The 22,780-nt window shown below is 41.7% G+C and overlaps 1 protein-coding gene across 1 annotated transcript; it reads left to right on the forward strand.

Moving 5' to 3' along the window:
* Positions 1-3,717: 3,717 nt before the first annotated feature.
* On the forward strand, positions 3,718-21,520 carry LOC108134521 (homeotic protein spalt-major). Its single transcript, XM_017254859.2, is given in 8 exon segments — positions 3,718-4,628; positions 12,678-15,459; positions 16,391-16,551; positions 19,342-19,441; positions 19,444-19,599; positions 19,661-19,893; positions 19,978-20,175; positions 20,655-21,520. Coding segments are annotated over 7 exon segments (3,927 nt in total). The 5' UTR covers positions 3,718-4,628; positions 12,678-12,746; the 3' UTR covers positions 21,021-21,520.
* Positions 21,521-22,780: the final 1,260 nt, after the last annotated feature.

Below are 22,780 nucleotides of genomic sequence, written 5' to 3' on the forward strand. Positions count from 1 at the left end.
TCGGCTCCTTTTTGCCAGCCGGGAATTTGTTTATTTGTGTGAGTTTATCTGTGCGAGGCTGTTGACATTGGTTTCCAGTTTACAAAGAAATCGATTAAACGCAATCGGGTAAATGGCCCAAAGTGCCGGAGCCAAAAGCCCGCCACCGCCCACAATCAGCCCGAGACAAGGTCAACTCTTAAATGCCTTGCCAGTTTTTGGGTTTTGTCTCTGTGTTTTTCAGGAAAATTAAATTCTTCGCACTGGTAAATTGAGAAAGCAAGGGGCTGTGTGAAAGGTTATGTATTTTCTACAAAAAAAAAACAAGGCTGTTAAAAATAAACAAAAATAGAAAGCACTTGGAAGCAGGGACTCCAAAAATATATACTTTCTGTGAGCCAAAGACAACTAAAATCATAGGAAATGCTAGAAATAAGAGTTAACGCCAATTGATCAGAAAACAGAATTCTAATTTAAAGAAAACTTGCAATGTTATGTAAACTTAAGTTAAGAAAAACTATTAAAAACGTCAAAGAGGCAACAAAAATGTACCAAATACAATATCTCTTGCAAGTAAGATTAAATAGATGTAGACAAAGATATAAATTACAATAAATAAATTAAATTATTTTCCATAGAATTTAACATGACAGAATAAAATAATAGAACATTTTTTTTTTAAATGTTCAAACCAAATTCAAATTTAAAGGAAACCCAAACCTAAAGTATGTATCGATTCCTCTTAAAGTGTCATCGTTAACATCAATCACTAGAAACATATCAAAAACCCATTCAACCCACACGCAGACAAAAAGAACCTTCGGCACTGGTAAGTACTTAAATTTACGGCAAATGAGAAAAATAAAAATACTCAACTTTTCCAGCTTTAATTTCAATTTCAATTTATTTTATTTCATTTCCCGCCACACGTGATATATAATATATTGAAGGCCCAGACGAACGATCTTGATCAAGCGAGCGACGTGCATTTCACATTTTATTGATGTTGAAGATGGGGACGAAGGTTTGGAATTAGAACTCAACTTAGGGCTGAGTGCTTAATGAGTCAGGCAATTAGACGTGACCAAAAAATATTTATCTATTTACTTGTATTTATGGCTTTAGTCTGTGTTGATTTGTTTGAGATCAAAAACATCAAGGAATATTTTGTATGGTACTGGCGTATTTAATATTATAGCATAAAGTTTCACATACTAAATAACATAAATTCAGTATTCTCCACAACTTTGCTTCAAAATAAAATATTATTTTTTCGAAATTAACGAAACCCGCTCTATTCTCAGATCCCACCGACATCATTTCCCATAACCTTTCCTAACCTTCTCACGTTTTCTTATCACAAATGGGAGGAAAAAATGAGGGAAACCGAAAATTTTAAAAGATGTTCCGCAGGTTCCTTGAGGTTTCGATCTTGAGGTTAGGGTCAAGCGAAGATTTGTCGCATTTGCTGCTCAAAATGTGTAGTAATAATTTATTCCGAAATTTAATTATGTACTGGTCGGGAAAATTCTTTGATTTGTTCTCCTCTCTCTCTGTCTAAATCTTTCTATTACTTTTTTTTTAACCCAAACTTTTCTGTTTTCAGTAACGATTTTTATGATTGTGGAGACAAATCGGCGTCATCAAAAATTGTTGGTTGGGAAAACAAGTTTTGAAATGATTAGCATAGAAATGCCACTTGCTGTCTCGCTCCGTTGCAGTTGTCGGAGTGAGAGGGAAGAAGGTACACCGCCATGATTATTAAAAAAGAAAAGATCTTTGAAGTGAAGATCGAATGGGTTACGGGTTCGGTTTCGTTTTTTCCTGGGGTATTCCATTGTGATAGATGATATAGGTGTGTGTGGGGGTCGACTTCTTAGACTTTGTGTCTGTGGATTGATGCTTCCATGTTTTTCCTATTTGTTGTCTTTCATTCTATATATATTTCTAAAAAATGAATTTTAAATGGTTTGGTATTATTAGTCCCATGTACAGACTGGTAATGTGCCAAAGGCAATAAAAGGGATAAGGGAGAGGGTTAGTTATTATTTGATATCATCATTTACGTGTGTATAGGTGGGCAGGACCTGAATTTTTGAATAGGGATGTTCACGGGGGTTGGCAAAAAAAAAGGATGCAACACTGTTTACTTTGCGTGTGTTCTTTGTTTGATAATTTCATTCGGTTTCGTTTTCATTTTTCAATTCATTTTTATATCAACCATTTTGAAATTTTGTTGCCACTGAATTGTTTTTTAGTAAATCATAAGTGCCAGCTGCTACCCCTTCCACGGTGAATATTTAGGGTTGCCGTGTAGATATCATGCAGATTTCCAGATACATATGGTATATGCATGCAGTACGTGATGCACTCAATCGAAATAAACCGAACAGAAATCAAATCAAATCCAATCGAAACGAATTGAATTGAATGAAATGTACAGTAATCGTGGGACAATCGCATATGCATAATTCATGCGAACCTATGGATGATTTTTAGAGCGTTTGGCATTGTTGGTCTTTCACATTCTCTTTATAAATAAAAAAAAGTAAAAATGGTTAATAGTTTTTCAGGGCACAGGGCTTAACTAAACAGGAATAATTTGTACTCTTTTAAATATTATGGGAAAGAACTAATTTTTGATTTGATTTAGAGATTTTGAAAACTTTTAAGCTCACAACATAATCATTTCACATTAGATAAATATAATGGGCAAGTCCTTTGTGAACTAAACAACAAGTTTTGAAAACGTTTTTTACTGCTCCAAAAACCTTCTTTGTTTTATTCGGACAATATTATGAATTCTTTCGATTTTTATAAAATAATGCTTAAATACATATCTTGTTCTTTGTTTTAATAAAAAGGTTTTTTTAACATTTAAAAAATCTTTCAATTAACAAAAATGGCCTAGAGAGTGTTAAATAATTAATTTATAGTATATACAAAAACTAATTGAAAACTATAAAGTATTAAAATGTTATTTCTTAGGTTCAGCATAAATTGCATTTACAACTCGAATTTTCCCAGCGTTTTTCCCGAGTCAATGAAATCAGCTGCCATTTGAAATTCCCGTCGGCAAATCGGTGGCCAATCCGAAATTCCTGCTGCGAAAAAGGACAATCAACGGCCAAGATGCCGACGAGGAGGAGGAGGAAGTAGAAGAAGAAGAAGAAGGAGCAACTGACATAAGGGAAATATGGATAAATAAAGGGAGCCAGCACATAAAGGAAAAATATGATTGGGATGCCGAGCCAACGAGGAGTCTCAAAAAAATAAGGGCCTGCGTCGACGTCGACGTCGCCGTTGCTCCGCCTAAAGTTGTCATAATTTGCTGTATGTGTATATGTTTGGATTTTTATTTATTTGCCGATCCGCTGCGCACGTTCATAAAAAACGAAGACGTTTCGTTGGATTACTTTATATTTTATTTTTTTCCCCCATTTTTCTCGTCTCTCGCGAGTGAGAGAGAGCGGCTAGAGGAGCACAGCTATAGGGGTTATTTCGATTAACAGACGGTGTTAACGGTGGCCTAACATTCGAACTGCAGTCTTATACGCCATTTCCCCAGCTGTTGGCGCAATAACAGTGACAGAGCCCCAGAGAGTGAGAGACAGGGAGAGAGCGAGAGAGAGGGAGAGAAAGAGAGAGCAGAAGAGAGGGCGGCAGAGAAGCTTTCGCTGCTGCGAATTTTGGCGGCCACGCTGCCGGGGCAACTCCTGTTTTTCTTCCACAGAACCGTCGACGTCGCAACTTGCCGCCATTTACTCTCCGTCCGCGCGGGGGCGCCACTCGCACTCGCACTCGCTTTGCAGCAAAAAGGACATTCCGCCGTCGCTTCGTGGCTCTGCTCACTCGGTTTTGGTTTTGGTTTCTGTTCCTGTTTCGGTTTCGGTTTCGGATTCGGACTCGTTTCAGCCCGAGATTCGATTCGAGATTCCGATTCCCGATTCCGATTTCGATGCTTGGCCCATAGTTTCAGTCGGAAAGCCAAAAAGCAGCCTGCCAGTCGAGAGCGCCTTTCCCAGAACCCAGAGCCCAGTACCCAGTACTCAGTACCCAGAGTATCCAGAAAACAGAAAACAGAACTTCAGAGCCCTGAAGATTGGCACTTCCTGGCGTTCGGCGTTCGGCGTTTAACGTTCAACGGTACCGCAGTGCGTTTTTATTACCGCCGTCGCCTTCGCTGCCTACGCATATACACATATATATATAGATATTTGCCAAACATATATATGTGTATGCGCACACGGACACGCAGTGGTGTGCGTGCGGGGGGGCGGGGGCATGCGTGAGTGTGTGTGTGCGTGGGCTGAGCGGTCGCGCGTGTTTAATTAATCATAAAATCCACGACAGAAACCGCAAAACTAAAAAGTAACTCGCCAAAAACAACACAGAAATAAAAACACTAAAACGAAAAAAAAAACACCGCCGAAATAAAGAAAGAGAGGGCACGAGACAGCGGGAGGGGTCGTCGAGAGGGGGGGAATAATGTGCAATAAACTCGATTCGGGACCCAAGTAACTCCAGTGCGATATCCAATACTCTGCTTTGCCGTCGGCATCCGTGAGATACTTTACCCCAAAAAAAATGCCGACGAAAGGATAGTTAAATCAAAAGCTGCCCCAAGGAGCAAGGCGCGCCCAAAACAGGTGAGTTCCAAATTATTATTAACTTTTAATTTAATAATATATAATTTTAAATTTTTATTCGCTTAACTCTTACTCTACCACCGGCTAAAACCTATCTAATTTTTTGTGAATAAATACTTTTAAATTTAAATACATTTAGTGCAATTAAATACTAAATAGTAATAGCAATAAGCGGAAAAGTGTAATTTTAATAGTCCCACCTTTAATAGTTTCATTACATTGAATTATACAGACCTTAAAGTTTTGAAACAGAATATAACATAAAGAAAATAAACACAGCATTTTAAAGATTAATGACTTCGTGCTTCATCGATAATTTTACGCTTTTATTTGCCCATATTTAAGTAAAAGAATCTATCTGGCTGCTAAAATTGATACACTAATGCAATTTAAAAACAAATTAGTACAACAAATCCAGCAATATCTTTAAATGTAAAATAAGAGTGAAATGAAATATTATTAATATTTGAAATTAGACCAAAATAGGGTTCTCAAACCATTTATAATAATTGGATTTTTGTGATAGCAAGAACAATAAATGGTTAAATAAAACACAACAGTGATTTTGCAGAAAAATAGCACTGCAATCTTGTCTCAACATATATAAATGAAACTGATTCCGTAAGTGTAGAATTAAGGAAAATTTACATTTAAGAAAATAGTCCAAATAGTAAGTTAAACCACAAGTTTCACTCTAAATTTAAGTTATTAAAGTTACAAATCGATTTAAATAAGACAAACATAAACCAGAAAGAACGCCTTAAATAAGTGGTGAATTGCTCCGCAACCGAAAGTAATAAAATTTAAGAGAAATAGTGGGCATTAGGTCTCAAATACTTAATTCTCAGGATTTTGTGACAGTTTCCAACCCCTTAATGTAAGAGAGAAATCAGACTTGGTTTTTCATTTCCCTCAATATATTTATGTTCAGCAGTGTGTAAGGAAACTTTAATTTGATAGAAGCTAAGCATAAAATAAAATGAGATATTTTTCATTGCTGAAAATACCATTTTCAACCTTAAGTATCTTCTTTGCCTTTTTAACTTGCCATATTGAAAATAACAAGATTAAAGTTTAAGAACGTATAGAATCCTTAAGAAGCCTGTGTGAACAACAAGTGTTGCCAAGATATTTTAATTTTAATAGCTGACAAACGACAAATTTGTTATTATTTGTGTTGTTTAATTTGTTTCAAATTTAAGTTTAATATCATTTAGAAGTATCTCTTTATTTACTATTGATTAGTTACAGGCAATGCCAACTTTAAGTGCCTCTTCTTGAGTCTCAAAAAAACCATTACTGGTGAAGCTAAATATCCGTATTTATATTTGTATATATTACTATTATACCATAAAGATATACATATTCTGATGTCTGTTGACTTCCCTTGAGGTACACAAATGCCTTTGCTTCGATATATATACAAGTATACTTTTACCAACACACTTGCCATTGGAGTAACCTACAAATTGGGGAATACATATTGCACAAGATCGAAATTGAGCCTGGGGCCACTTTTCCGTAGTGCACCCCTGACCCGCCCCTTCCCCTTCCCCGCCCCTTTGCCTAAACCCTTGGAGTAGCTAGATTATTTAACTTTGACACTTTATGCGAGGACATGCAACTGCAACGGAGCATCCCGAAAGTTGCATGTTGAGCTTATGTCAAAGTTAACATAAATACAACTACTTTGTGCCCCAAAGGTGGGCACCCGAGTGGCGTGGCGGGGTCAAGGGGTAGGGTCAAGGGGAGGTTCCGACACGAGACGTTCGATGCCGTGTCTTCGATGCGGAGTCTGTGCCCAAGGATATGATGGGGCATGTGGCTGTGTGTGTGTGTGTGTGTGTGGTGTGTGCTTGTTATGCAATGACAACAACATGAGCAAGTCGAACAATATCCGAAGTCAACGCAAAACAGCAACAAGAGCATGTCAAGAAGAAAATTAACATAGAAAATCGAAGGCTATTGGGGGCGGGGAGGTGGGCACAGTGCCCATCTGAGGTTAAACGAAAAGATGACAGGTGTCAAGTCAGTGTGTCAAAGATACAGAGATACATGGGGCCAATGCAGCTGCTGGGCGAACAGTTCAATCAAGTCACAATTGATGCAACGCATGCCCGGCATAAATAATTCACAATCCTGCACTCTGCTGCAAGTCAGATACAAAGATACAAAGATATAAAGACATGTGGACAGAGGCCGAAAGAAATTTTCCCCAATAGCCAACGTGCATTTATTGTTTTATTGTTTTAATTAATTTATGGGTCGCGCGATTTCATTTTAGCGCGCAAAGAGCTTCTATTTTTTCTGTTCCCTCCTCGTTGGCTTGGCAATAAATTCATTTGTAAAAATTCGAAGCGCTTTTCATGCGACCAGGCCAGTCTATCTCTCATTTTTCTCGCCTACCATATGGCTTTGTATATTTGATATAAAATTTATTTTCATTTTAATAATAAATACGACGACAGCAGCAGCGAGGAATACTGAGGCAAACGAGCCAAGTGGCCGCAGGACGGATGAAATATTTATTTTGTGTTATGACAGAAATGTGCGGCCATAGACGCTATATAAAAATGTATCTATCGGATACACCCTTCCCTTCTCACCTTACAGTGCACGGCATATTTTGTATCTTTTGAATGCGAATATTTGGCGAAAATGTTTTTATTATTCGCAGCGTGATTCTGTAATGTGGGCCATTGAAGCTGACACATGCGAATCTATCTATGCATCCACCCGTCTATATATCAATCTATCTCCCCAAAATTTTAGTTTATCGGGTTCTTCAAATATGCAGCTATATCATGCATTTCTGCATTTGTGAATTTCCAATTTAATTCCGCTCGCTAATTCAAAAAACGCATAAATTGCATTTTTATTGCTAATTCGCTGCGCAAGTTTATTAGTTGAATTCCAATCTAACACTGTTAGAACCTGCCCGATTTTGAGTTGCCTTTTTATTGTCTTCTGTCGGGGTAATAAACCAAATTCAATTCATATTCATCAAAACAAATTTGGGCTTGGCTGGCCTGTGCTAAATTACGGAAATGAATCCATTTACTAAATTTGATTTTATTCCGGATCTACATGACTTGTTGCGGAATGACTAATTATAAATGAAATAAACTGGAAAATGTATAGACTCAATTAATACTGTAATTCAATACGATAAAAGCATTTTAATTTAAAACTAATTGATCCCATTAATGAAGTTAATGAAAATACAGAATAATTAAGAATTCGGAAATTTCTATTCGGCTTTAATTGTAGAATCTATTAAGTTAAATTTTATGTATTCAAGAATATATAATCCTAACAATTTAATAAGATCATCAAGCTTGACATTATTTATTGATAATCGACGCTATTAAATTGTATTTGAATTCCTTGTTATTTTTAGAACTTTTGTAACAGTCCAAATACACATATTTTAATATTTTTATTTAATATTTTATTTTATAATTATTTTGTTCCAAAAGCAAATGTATTTATTAATTATCAGTCAGAAATATAAATAGTGTTTGAATGATATTTAGAAACTTTTATAAATGTGTCGCACTTTAAAGTGTTAGTCTTGAGGAAAGTTTCGAATGCCATGGTATTTTTTGGTATGTCATAAATAAATGCCATGCTATTGCTTTTATTTGTTTTTACAACATTCAAAAATATCCAAACAATTGGTAAAGATCTCTTTTGTATATAAAATTGGCTTGTCTGACTTCCTGTAAAAATACGACCCAAAAATGGTAACTAAATCCCCTTCGTTGTCTTTTTTAATTGCCAAAAATGAAATCACGAAAGGGCCGAAACAAAAGGTGGCTACTTGAATGCAATTACTTCCTTCGTTTATGAGTAATTAAAACGAAACGAGAGCGAGGTGAGATTGGCAAAATATCAAAAATGGCCATCGATGTGTGTGGGGGCGGTGAGCGGGGGGCGTGGTGGCGGGGGGGATAAACAAGTGTTCAAGCTGATATGCATGTGTGTGTGTGTGTGCGAGTGCCCTGGTACTTTGCATAGATTGTCCACTTTAGATTAAGCCATGAATAATTTATGTGCGTCTCTTATGATTTTAATTGTTTGCAATGGCAGCTTAACAACTCCACCAACCCTGTATTATTCCTTTCAAACAAAAACGAAATGGAAGGAAGAAGAAACGAGACGAGACGAAACGAAACGAGGCGAAAGCGGAGGCAAAAACAGAAAACAAAGTAGCGCCCCAAAAGCAAATGCAAAACAATACAAATTCATCTACAAGCCTCCAGACCGGACTGCCCTGTCTGTGTGTAGTATCTGTGTGAGCCAGAGTATCTCAGTATCCGTATCTGTATCTGTATCTGTATCTGGCATTGCCTCCAAGTTTTACCTCTTCCCAGGCCGCATTCATTCATTTCAGACCCTTTGACTGCCACCCAGACATTTGCATTTCCCACACACAGATACACTTTCGCAGAGGTGTGTGTGTGTGTGTGTGGCGCTTAACCCCCCGCCGGCTCAACTGGTTGAACCGTCGTTGACCGTCGACGCCGCCGTCGTCTGGCAGCGTTCCATTTCGCTTCTTTCTCAAAAATTATATGAAAATTATACCAATTCAACTCATAAAATTTTTCCAGCTTAATAAATTTGCAGACATTTTGTAAGGGACCCCTGGGCACTGGGAACTTGACTTCGTTGTCGTCATTGGCTGCCCCTTTGCCACGAATGTAAATGGTTTCGTTTGAGAACCGGGGCTTTTTCATGCAAAATGGTCAATGGTGTAGTGGCTTTAAACGCAATCCCCCTCACCCTCCAACCCTCCCCACTCCACACCATACATAAATATATACGAACATCGGGGGAGCGTTAACCAGACGCAGTTGCCTTGCTTAAGCGAAGCTCATAAATTTGCCCCAAACAATTTCCCACTTTTTTTTTCGGTTGTGCCTCTTCAACCGCTTTTATTTCCCATATTTTCTTTGGCTTTTTTGGTAAGTCAATTCAGTAGGAGGACAAAAAAAAGCGTGGGGTTCACCTTGTTGGAGTTTTTTCTAAAAACTTGGCATATGTCAGGTGAAACTGGAGTGGCTATTTATCACACAATCCTCCGAAATGAATCATGGTTCTAAGGGAAATACCTGAATGCCTGGTTTTCTTTTTAAGAAAATGTAAAACATTCAAAAAGAAATGTTTTAAGAAGGTATCATAATAATTAAATATAATATTTGGGAACAAACTAAGATTTTTTATTTGTAAAAATACCTTTGTGGATTAAAAGGATTAGAAATACAATTGTGAGTTAAGATGACTCTAAAAATCCTTTTAATTCACAATGATATTTTTATAAATATTAGTGTACTGATTTTACACATTTTTTGTTTTTAGTTTTCTAATTAAAACTTATTGCTCTCAATGCAACATAAATAAACTCAATGCATGCACTTATACTTTTAATTTATATACTGGTTGAATGTTGATGTTCTATTAAAATGATGATGCAGGTTTAAAAGCGATATTTACTAAGCAAACTATCAAAATCAAAAAATATCAATATATGAAAGATGTCCGCTTAAATTATTACTAAGAAATAGAAATTGTGCTGTAACTTCCGTCAGGCTGTCAGAATTGGCGCTAGTCGCCCCGAAAATCGGTCCAATTAAGTGATATCCGACGATGGACTGGCAGTCGGGCATAGTCGTGTTCCATCGACGGTTGAAACAACAGACTTCAATCAAGATCTCGCATTCCCATTTCCCTTTCTACCCGCTTGTCTTCCAAAGTGTCTGTTTACGTTGGCTTCGGGTTCATTCATTCGATGGCTTCCAAAACAGAGCATACCAATTGGCCCCGGATATATTGGGCGGTGCCATCAATCAATCAAGCGAATTGCCATGAATTTTGATCAATATCCGCTGAGGAGTGCTGGTCGAGGGGGCAAAACAGCATATATACCCAACCATAATTCACGATTGAGTCGAATGATTGACGCCGTGTTGATTCCGAACTTTACTTTGCAAACGTTGCCTGGGAGATCCCAAAAAAGATTTAGAGTTCCTTTCGAGAGGCTGGGACCACCTGCTGGCAGGAAACTTTGGCCATTCCGATTTTCTCTCGGCTTTTCCGTGGAGTGACAAAGGAAAGCTGAAAGCCTGAAACTTTTTTGATGGAATCCCACCGCAGACTCTTAAAGCTCCTAGAGCAGGAGGTTGCCAAGGCAATTGCGGAAGTTTTATGCTTTTGGCTGTGCGTAAATCGCTCAAGAAATCAGCTCAAGTGGAATAAGTTGTGGCCCGGCTCACTTTAGTTTCGGTTAACACTTTCGCCCAGGCCCAAACTACGATTCTTGGGCCAGCTCCACCTTGATTCACCACCCACCTCCCCCTGCATTAAACAAATTGATTTCCGATGAGCCCATCGGCATTGATAGAAATAGTGGAGTCGATGTGTGTGCGCCGATGATTTCAAGTGCGTCGAATCGATATGGCCACGCATCCGTGTACGGATACTATTGTATCTCTATCTGTATCTGTATCTGAATCTATATGTGCATCTGTGTCTGGCGAGTGTTTACCTTTGCCAATAAATTCTGTTAATTGCCGGGAAATAATCATAAAGCAATCGGCCGTAATGCGGATGGGATACTCGTGCAAGCCTTATTTTCGGGGCTTCGGGGACTCGAATTCGGGGGAATCGAGAATTTGTGGCCCTGTTGAAAGTGTAACTCAGAAACGGTGTGGAATTATGTTGAAATCGATTTGCTCCGGAAATTTATGCGGCGCGTACATCGAGCACTTTAGTTGGGATTGGGCAACCGATGTAGTAGTTCCCCAAGTTGGCCATTCATACAAGTACATATACCATCTCAAGTCCGATAGAATGTATACTAATTCTTGGTCAAGTTCGCTCAGAAATGCTTACCACAATGAAGTTAGTGAGAAGGTGACGTCACTCAGTTAAGCCTTTATGAATGTTTTTCACAACAGGTGACGCTTTTCACTGTAAACCTAGCAGCGACATTAAAATTTCTGGCGCCATCTGCCGAAGGAAAATCTATTTTGATATTTTTCTTAGTTTTAAAAATTTATTTATGTTTCAGTTTGATGGAAGTAGACTAACTATTCCAGCTCAGACTTTCTACTATATCATGACCCTCTTTTGTCGACGGTGAACGGATTATTTTGACAGTGGTTATACAAATCTCGATAGCCGATATCTGCCGGCGTCAGGTAAATTAGATAGAATTGCTCGAGAGATTCGAGGCACAAATGCAATCATCGGGGTAGGCCCAAAGTTATGCTGAGTGATTCCGTGTAATAAATCAATAAATTACCCACTCTTACGCGAATAACTCAGGCAAAGCGCTTTTGGGTTCCTCCAACCCGGTCAGGAGTCCACGCCAACTCCGTAATATCCAAATTCTCACTCCAGCCGCGAATCCAGATCGGGGGCTGATATTAAGTTATACGCGACTAACCATATGCGCCCTGTTCATTTATTCAACGTCTAAAATTGCGACACGCCGCTATTCATATATTCAAAAAAAATTTATCATAAAGTCTGACCGGGCACTTCTTACGTGACGATCCGGCCATATGCATATATCTTTATCTTGGTAAATCACACTGCGCAACTCGCATTTGATGTGGATAATTTTGCCCAATTCTAGCGGGCTAGAAATTGAGGGAACCCACTTGTCTTCAGTTTTTCATCAAAGAGTCCATTTCAAAGTTAATTTGTATATGTATATTCTTTTAAAATATTAAAATTAAAGCCATAATAAACATAATAAACTTATATAAAATATTTATCTATTTGAAATCAAGTATTTTCCACATATTATAATTATATGTATTTTATTTATAATATATCTTTCATATTGGATTTATTTATTTTTACTGTTAAAATGCTTAAATCAGTATATAGTTATGTAAATTGTATGTTTTTGTGAATTGTATTTTTATTTAATAAAAAAACCATCGTTTGGAACTTTTGTTGATTAGTGTTACTAGCAGGAAAAATGGGAAATCGTTTCTTAAAAGATTTTCCCTATATCTTCTCCCCTTTCGTTGCCAGGGTGCAGTCCATGAACAGACTTCAGCGGCAATTGGGATCAGGAGGTGAGCGCTTCCGATCGAGAGGATAATGTGTTCAATATTTCGCAACCGCATCAATTACCGTGGGACTGGCAGCACCAGGAGCGGCAGCGGGGAGCGGGAAAGGGACCGGGATCGGGATAGGGAAAGGGAGCGGGATAGGGACGCCCTGCTGGCCAAGGAACTGGATGCGGACAGCAACAACAATGGCACTGAGCCCCAAATGGAAGCGGTTCCCGAGTCCCACACGGAACGGGAAATGGCCGAGGAGCACGGCAATGGCGATGGCGATGGCGAGGGCGAGGATCAGGAGCCGGAGAACAGCAACGAGGCCTTGGATCTCTCGCTGATCTCGTCCAGCGGTTTGAGGGGATCGCTGCCGGGCAGCGGTCACGTCTCGCTGGAGGCTCTACAACATACCAAAGTGGCGGTGGCCCAGTTCGCGGCCTCGGCAATGGCAGGTGGTAGTGGTGGCCACCAGTCGCCCGACCTGGCCATGGTGCAGTCCACCATCTTCAATGTGCAGCGGCAGCACCTGATGCAGCTGCAGCTCATCCAGCACCTGCAGAGTCAATTGAAAAGGGCCGAGGCAGCCGCCTTGGGCAGACAGACCCACAGCGACGAGGAGGAGGATGAGCCGGAGCCAGAGCCACAGCCGGAGCAGGAGCCCAATAAGCTGCCAGCCAATGGTCTAAAGGAGGAGGAGGATGAGGAGCCGGAGCAGGATCAGGAGCGGCGGCTGGAGGAGAGTTCAAAGACTGAGACAGAGAGGGCAACTGAGGAGAGAAAGGCGGAGCCGGAGGGCTACCAATCCCAACCCATGATGTGCGACATCAGCTCGAGCTTGGCCTCGAGCATCATCACCAACCACGATCCCCCGCCAGCGCCCAACGAGCCCAACTGCCTGGAGATGCTGCAGCGCCGTACGGAGGAGGTGCTCGACTCGGCCTCGCAGAGCCTGCACGCCGCCCAGATGCAGGAGGAGTACTCGGAGTATGCCTCCAAGGAGGCCCAAAGTCGCGGCGAGATCTTCAAGCATCGCTGCAAGTACTGCGGCAAGATCTTCGGCAGCTATTCGGCCCTGCAGATCCACCTGCGCTCGCACACCGGCGAGCGGCCCTTTGTGTGCAACGTATGCGGCAGCAAGTTCACCACGAAGGGCAACCTAAAAGTCCACTACCAACGGCACACGCAGATCTTTCCGCCCATGCTGCTGCCGCCTGGTGTGGCGCCCAACGTGGGGCATTCGGGTCAGGGTCAGGGTCAAGGGCAAGCGCCGGCCGAGCAGTACCCCCTTCGGCTGCCTTTTGTGCCGCCAGTAGCACCAGATCAGCTTCAGCCACAAGTGGAGGAGCCGGAGGAAGTGAGGCAGGAGCTTCCCGCCCAGCAGGCCGAAGATCTCAGTAAGCCGATGGTGAAGGAAAAGGAGAAAGTGAAGGAGAAGGAGAAGTCACACTCCCCCGTGGAGCGTGTCAGGACGCCCAAAGAGGTAAAGCCAGTTGTGGCGGCACTATCCTCACCGGAGAAGCCCGACAAGGAGGTCACCAAGCCGTTGGTGACCCCGTCACGACGAAACGGTTCCGTGCGCAAGCGACAATCGAGCAGTGCTGGAAGTCCGCCTCAGGAGGATCGCGAACGGGATCTCGCCGAGCATCTGCACATAGCCAAGCTGGTGAGACGCTCCTCCGCAAGCAGGGAGTCCCAGCCGGCGGAGTATTCCCTGGCCCAGATGGAGCGCATCATCGACAAGTCGTGGGAGGACCTCATCGAGATCGACAAGACGTCGGAGACGTCGAAGCTGCAGCAGCTGGTGGACAACATCGAGAACAAGCTGACCGATCCCAACCAGTGCATCTTCTGCCAGAAGGTGATGTCCTGTCGCAGCTCCCTGCAGATGCACATCCGGACGCACACCGGCGAGCGTCCCTTTCGCTGCAAGATCTGCGGCCGGGCCTTCGCCACGAAGGGCAACCTGAAGGCGCACATGAGCATACACAAGATTAAGCCGCCGATGCGGAGCCAGTTCAAGTGCCCCGTGTGCCACCAGAAGTTCTCCAACGGCATTATCCTGCAGCAGCACATTCGCATCCACACCATGGACGATGGCAGCGGTGGCCAGGCAGGTGCCGGTGCCGGTGCTGGTGCTGGTGCGCCCAATCCCGGCGAGGCTGAGCGGCTGGGCATCGAGGATCAGAACTCCAACAAATCGATGGGCACTTCGGACACGCTGGACTTCTCCACCACCATTTCGGACCACTCGGGTCAGAGGTCAGAGTCTTCGCAGGGCGGCGACTTCGATGAGTTTATGACCATGGACAGCACTGACGACTCCAGGGATAACTCCAGTGCAGCCACGGCCACACCACATCCACTGGAGAGGGAACGGGACAGGGATAGGGACAGGGAGAAGGAGAGAGTGCGGGAGAGGGAACGCGATCGGGAACGGGAGCGAAGGATGCCAAACGATGGTTCCGACGAGCGGTCCCATTCCAATCCCGATTTGGCTGGAGGACGCAGTGAGAGCGGGGAAATGCCGGCCATGGATCTCTCCTCGCCCTCCTCAGCTTCCGGACGAATCTTCGGATCCGGGCTACCGAATGGCACCGCCTGCGGAGGATCAGCAGGCGGTGGCCTTCCCATGCTCGGCATGCCCATGCCGCCAAATCTTCTACTCATGGCCGCTGCCCGCGAGGAAATGCACGCTCTAGGTCACGCTCATGCCAAATTCCCGCTGCTGCCCTTCGGTCCACTTGGATTTATGGGTGAGTAATACATATCTAATTTATTAATTATTTAAGACTATGATCTAGTTACCTTACGACTATAATAGGGGATCCTCCTTTTGAATTATGAAAGTTAAAAGTCCAAAGCCTAAGACTGGGGACATTTTGCCACACAATTTAAAAATTCAAGTTCACAAGTTATAAAACATTCTGACATTCAGAAGGAACCGATCTTGTAAAGCAACTATAGAAACTGATATGAACTCTCTTACACATGTAGAATATTTCCAAGCTGTGATCAGTTTGTTCAGCCTTTACTAGAAAAAGAATCTATAAAGACCTCAAGTACTTATAAACTTTCTTAAATCAATTCCGCCAATTAGATTCACAACCCCATTGCCTTACAGTTTTATTTAGCCAACATATGCTTTGTCGAGTCCAAAGAGGTATAAATATAAATCCGGCAAACTGCGTCGTGCCATTAACATTAACTTTCTTCTCCATCCGCCGGCGGATGCGAGATGACAAAGCTTCTTTGTCTGCCACCTTTGACCCCGTCAGCGTTTGCCAAGCAGCTCGCAGTGGCAGTGCGATAAATCTGCGATCTGGGCGCGACATAACTCAATTGGAGCGCGACAAAGCATTCGCCAGAGCACTTGGCACCACTCCGGCCAGCTCCAACCCAATCCATGCCCGATATGCCTATGCCAAATTCCGCAATTTATTTATAAACATTGGCGCATTCCCCAATCCGCGGCGCTGGGGCGCAAGCGATCGAGCAGCGATCTGTCGCCTCATTATGTCACAACCTTTTACGCGGACGGATATTTATTGTATCGCGGCGATTGCGGCAGCACGTGGCGGGAATTATGTGTCCCCCCACTGACCTCGCGAGTAACTATTTGTCTGCATCTGGGCATCATTGTGATCCCGATCCCGATCCCAATGACGATCCCGCCCTCATCCGCAGGTCTGCACCCGCCCCCCAATGTGTGCAATCTCTGCTTCAAGATGCTGCCCAGCCTGGCCGCCTTGGAGAGCCATCTGCAGAGCGAACATGCCAAAGAACCGGCGACGGGCCACGCCCACCGCCCCAACTGCACTGACGCTGGATCGCCGTACGGCGCCAAGGTGAGTGATATATATGTTGTAAATTTATTCAAAGCATTTGCAAAGGTCAATTCCATTGACTTGTCGCCGATTTCTCAATGTCCCGTTAAGTTTTGACATTGAGTTATTATTATTTATAAATTTATATAAATTTATTTAAAATGTATCTATCTTTAAACTCATAGCTAGATACAAATTACCTATTAAAGTTTGTCGGCAATGAGAAAATTACAAAGTTCGCGTGTAAAGAATTGTCGTTTAAAATTTAACACCACATTGAGAAAACAAATTTGTGTTTTTAATGAATTTGCTTCTTGTTAACATTCTCTTGCTTATTATTGAGAAATCGGCCAATAGTCAGTGTGATACAACTTAGTTAAATTACTGTTACGGAAATATTTATTTTCCTAATGTGATGTTAGATTTTATATATTTTCAACTTTTTCAATTTATAACTTTAACAAGACATTGAGAAATCAGTTCTAACTTAACGTGATCCTGCTTTCAGAGAGGATACTTTTCCTAGACCAACGAAATATAAATATTCCCTTTAATATAGGAAAGCTTATATTATGACATATATAGCTATTCACGGGTTCATTAAATGAATAAGCCTCACTTAGTTCAAGCACTGAGTTTCCCTTTCCGAAGCAGCACAATAATCACTTCCATAGTTAACTATTGAGCGGCATTCCCTGCCCCAATATGGTGGCACTTACATCACATCCAGCCAGCCTAATCCCACCTCAACTCTCGCTTTGAGAACCAGTGCCATCTGGCAACGAGAGTTGCCTTGGTCATGATTAATTAAAATGTTCACGGGTTCAGTCCGCTCCCGGGGTTGGCTTGATTTGGCCAAATATGGATGGAACACAGCCCGTTTTGGCCGCGACCATACAAATTATGAGCACATTATTAATTGCCCGTCGAGTTCGCCTCGTCTTATTATGAAGAAATTGTGGCCAACTTGCATAGTTTGCCTTAATTGTTGGCGTTCCGCTTTGCGGCCTGCACTCGGCCAAGTTGGAGCTGGAAGCCCAGACTCCAAGTCTCCCAGTCTCCCAGACTCCCAGACTCTAAGTTCATCCACGGAGGAGAGAGAGAGAGCTTTAAGTGCCCCGATTACATCGCCCAACAATGCCAATTATTTATTAAAGTGCGTTCGCTACTGCGGCGAACGGAGTGCTTCTGCTGTGGTTGCCCATAATTTAAGTACAAATGCGAGTATTAATATTTATTTCTGGCCGGGGCACGCAGTGCGGCATTGTCTCTCTATGACTAATGACATCGTTCATTATGGCTTACATTCTTGGAGAATTTCCAAAATTGAAAGCGAACATCTCGGGACAGGACGGAATTTGAGAGCTCTTCGCAGGGGCGGTTCTTATAATTGGGAGTGCAACAAACACTATAGCTTGATATTTATAATTAACAATAAAATTTTGATGGATCATATAGCTTTGCTTCAAAAATGCATAAAAAAATTATAAAAAATGTTCTACATATTTAGATATTAAATTATTATATATTAAATATGTCTATATAATGTCTTAATTTTATTTAGAACCCTTAATTGTTGGTTTAACAGCAATCAATCTGCTTAAGACATCTTAAAAAAAACTTTAAAACAAGGGGTCTAATTATCTTTTGCTGGCTTAAATTTGAAGTATTTAGAAAACGGCTTGAACTTCAATTCAATTGAACATTAGTATCTATATCATATAGATATATATATATACCTTCGAACTGCTTAAGATATGAATCACAAAAATATCTAAAACATGAGTTTCATATTGTCTTTACTCGGCTTGAAATCAAAACACCCAAAAATCGTGTTAAATCTTTGCTTATATTTGTTTGAACCCCAATACTTGTAGAACCGCTCCCTTGTTGCCTTTGTCATTGCGGTCGAAATGGGAGTGCAGTGTAAATGTCATAACATTTTCAGTTGGTAATCAGCAAGTCCCTAGTTTCCCCCTGGCATCGCAAGTGCAGAGACAGACAGATAGCACTTGTGTCCCATCATCTGAGTATTGGACTGGCCACATTTCGTTTTGCTCGCTTAGCACATTGTTGATGATCTAGAAGAAGATGCAGACGAACATCGGATCGGAATGGTTGGGGAGTTGGAGATTGGGCTGGGAATCGGCATCATCTTTTGGGCTTGAAATTTCTAAATGATTCAAAAATCTTAAGTAATTACGAGAATGCATTATGATGATGCGAAATTTACGACTTCGTCTGGTATGTTTTCGCTCTGGATCGGGGCGCAGTCTGTTGCGTTTTTATTTATTTATTTTTTTTTTTTTTTGGGAGGGAAGGGATATATGTGGAAGGAGCCTGTGCCGGATCGGTGACGGTGTGTGCGATGCATTCAATGCAAATAAATTATGCTACGCTTTATGCAAAATTATTTAATCTTTTGTTCGTCGCGTCTGCTGGGGACACCGAGTGGCACCACAAAAGTTTCCGTGCTATCCCTTCATCCCATCTATCCATACATCCATCCATCCATCCATCCAACCATCCATCCATCCATCCCTTTGTACAGATTCCCCCTGTTGGCGAACAATTGTTTAGCCATAAAAATATGAGACCCGGCGGCATCGTCTGCCCGAGATAATTAGTAGGCATTATTACACGCGATGGCATAGAAAAATTGTAAATTATGTTTTTGGCTCGAAAATAAGATTATTAAGAGGCGCGAGTCTGCGGCATGAACAACGGCACATTTAACTGAAAATGCGCAGAAATTAGCGCCCGTCGCGAAAGTATCTCGCCCCATAACTTTCGTATCCCATCGCATTTCAGCTCACTCTCAATCCAAATCTGTTTGCAAAGAAGCCGACGTCGTCGTCGTCATCGGGTGACAAGATGCCGGAGTCCTCCTCTGCCCAGCCCTTTGCCCCCGAAGTTCCCCGGCAACGTCCATCAAAGAGGACCCCGACCAGGAGCCTTTGTCGGTGGAGGAGGCTGGATCGGCTGGAGAAGGATCCGGCACTGGAGCCGGCTCTAATTATACGCCGGAGGCAGGTGATGCTGAGCAGTCACTGATGAAAATGCAGCTCCGTAAGTTACTATGGTCAGCCTAGACTCCGTCTAGAATCCTAAGAGTTTCTCCCATGATCAGATGCCCACCGCTTTCCGGCCAGTCCGCTCGACTTTCAGCAGGCTTTGATGTCCGCAGGACCTCCGACCTCCAGCTTGGATCCTCCGGTGAACAACAAGCACTTTTGCCACGTCTGCCGCAGGAACTTCAGTTCGAGTTCGGCTCTCCAAATCCACATGCGCACCCACACGGGCGACAAGCCCTTCCAGTGCAATGTGTGCCAGAAGGCCTTCACCACCAAGGGGAACCTGAAGGTAGTGCCCGGGCAACTCATCTAGATTCTGGACATTTTACTCATTGAGTGTCCGCCGTTGCTTTTCTTTTCTTTTAATTTTCAGGTGCATATGGGCACACACATGTGGACGAATCCGACTTCGCGGCGAGGGCGTCGTATGTCCCTGGAGCTTCCCATGCGACCAGGTCCGAACTCGGGATCTGGTCATCCCGGATCGAGTGCCGAGCAGGAGTTCATGCAGCGTCGACCGGAGCTCTTCTTTCCCTACCTGCCGCCCTTTTTCAACGGACTGACGCCAAAGGTAAGAACATTTGATATATAATATATATATATATAGTTTTATGGCATTATTTTAAGCATATACGTTAGTAGTTAAGCTATTATTTAGATTTTAACTGACAATTGGCTAAATATTAACTGCAATCAAATCTGAGTCATAATCTAAAACATTTACCTAAAAAGTAATGATAAATATTAAATAAATATTTATTTATTTAAACTGCCACATAGCTAATAGTTAATGCTTAATAGTTACTAAGTCACATCACAAAATAAATATAAACATATAAATATAAACAAATAAACCAACAGTTTAATTATAACTGCCAATAAGTGAATATTAATGCTTGCTTATACTTTTACAATCAATGAGTTAGTTATTTACTTAATACTTAAATATAAACTGGCAGTTAAATATAAACCCATACTTAGGCATTTACTGATATTCAATTTCTTATGACTATTTATCTTTATTTTCTCTGACTTTCCTTCGATTATTAGCCTGGTGAACTGAGTCCCGGCGCCTTTCCCAATATTCCCCCGCCGCCCTTCGCCAACGGCGGGAAGTATCCCTATCCGCCCGGACTGCTGGGATTCCCGGGCTTCCTGGCCCAACATCCCTACGGAATGGAGCGGAGGAGCAGCAGCAAGTCACCCACGCCAGAGCCGGCTCAGAGTCCTTCACTCAGAGAGGACGAGGGATCCGGGAATATCTGGCATCCCCTGAGTCGCATCAAGGTGGAGAGCAATCAAAGCGAGGGAATGGGAATGGGAGCCTTTAACGATCAGGAGGATCAGGTAGAGGCGGAGGCGGAGATCCCTGGCGGGGACAACGAGGAGTCCGAGTCCAGAGATGCGGAGAAGTAGAAGAACTGATGAGATCTTAGTCTTGGAACACACATGGTTTTTGTGGAGTACATATCTTGAGCAATACCCTTACGCTAAGCTTCAACTAGCACTGACACAAACACAAACACAAACACAAACTCAAATTCAAAATCAAACCCAAACACACCCCCAAACCCGCACACATATACGAATATATCCTTTGTGTCTATACATATATATAGTACGGTTAATTGATAGCGATCTTCAAGGCATTTAAATGCATTAAGTTTAGCCGGTAAGTTGTAAAAAATAGCGGATCGATGAACGATGGGGGAATCTCCTCAACCGGATCAGGCAGGCTGCGAGGTCAGAACTTAACTAATTGTATGGCTATACCTAGATATATTTAAATACATATAACGATAAATACACGTAATGTAAACTGTGGTAGTTGCATATAAAAAATTGAAATCGAAAAATCGAAATACCGAGAAAAAACCGCGACAAAAATGATCAAAAATAAAGCCGGCGTGCGAAATTGCAAAGAAAATGTTCTGACGTTTCTCTTCCGGGAAGTGGGCAGCATTCCGTTGGGAATCGGGGATTGGGATCGCATTAGCGATGGATTCAATAAATTCATGCAAATTGGCAGCCTTGGTAAGTGCGCCTCCTCCGATCGTGCCACATGCCACGCGCAGCCCATTCATCATCCCATTCCCCTTGATGACGAAGACGCCCTCGCCTCGAGACATTTACCACCATCCCCACGGTCACTCCCAACATATGTTTTCTTTTTGATTCATTTACCCAGACAAATGTTGGTCCAAGTGTCTCTGTGTCTCTGTGTTTTTGAGTCTCAGAGTCTCGCTAACTTTTAATTATTCTCTTGTCATTTTGGCAGCGCCTCTTCCCGCGACGACAATGCAACAAATAATAATTTCTAGACCGCAACAACTTGATGTCGCCGCGAATTATAAATGTTCGCCAAATATGACAGGCGCTGTCTGCCAAAACAATAGACTCGACCCGATGCTCTCGAACAAAGCATCCCGGGTAAATGGCTCATGTGGGGCACAGGGTGAATTATAAATTCCCCATGAAATAATTGAAAACTAAGAAAGATTTAAGTGCTTAAGGCAACTAAGTTAAGAGATAGGAATTTTCAACAGCATCACAAGCGTTATAATTAATTAAGTAATCGCCTTCGTACAAAAATATAGTAAATTTACTTGTCATTGAAATTTTAAAGACGTATTGGAATTTAGACATACAAGGAATGTCTGACTATATATTTTCAAAAACATCAACACTTTAAATCGTGGTGCATAAATAAGTAATTGGCCAATTCGTCTGCTTGTTTGGAACATTAAAACATAATCGTGTACAGAAGTGTTTGTTATATGGACTGAAATGTAATGATATGTTCACTATTTGTGTTTAGCTGTAAAAAGGTTGTACAAAAATAAAATAATAAAGTACTTTTTTTTCGAACATATAAAGAACACGATGTTTTATACTGCGTGTGTGTGTAAAACATGAAGTGCTTTTGAAAATAAAATACTCAACATTTAATTTTACAAATGTTTAGCACAGGTGGAACAGTATAAAGTGTGTATCGAAAATAATTTGAATATAAAACTTAAGTGTTGCAGTTTGTGTGTGATTTTATGAACACTGCCTTAAAACAAGAGTTACAAAAGCTTGAAGTCAAGTTAGATAATAAACTTAAAGTACAAATTTTAATTTAAGTATTAAACGGAAAAGGTCTCTTGCAGCAATCTTAAAACATATATAAATTT

This window comes from Drosophila elegans, unplaced genomic scaffold, assembly GCF_018152505.1.
Source record: "Drosophila elegans isolate 14027-0461.03 unplaced genomic scaffold, ASM1815250v1 contig_814, whole genome shotgun sequence".
Classification (NCBI taxonomy): domain Eukaryota; kingdom Metazoa; phylum Arthropoda; class Insecta; order Diptera; family Drosophilidae; genus Drosophila; species Drosophila elegans.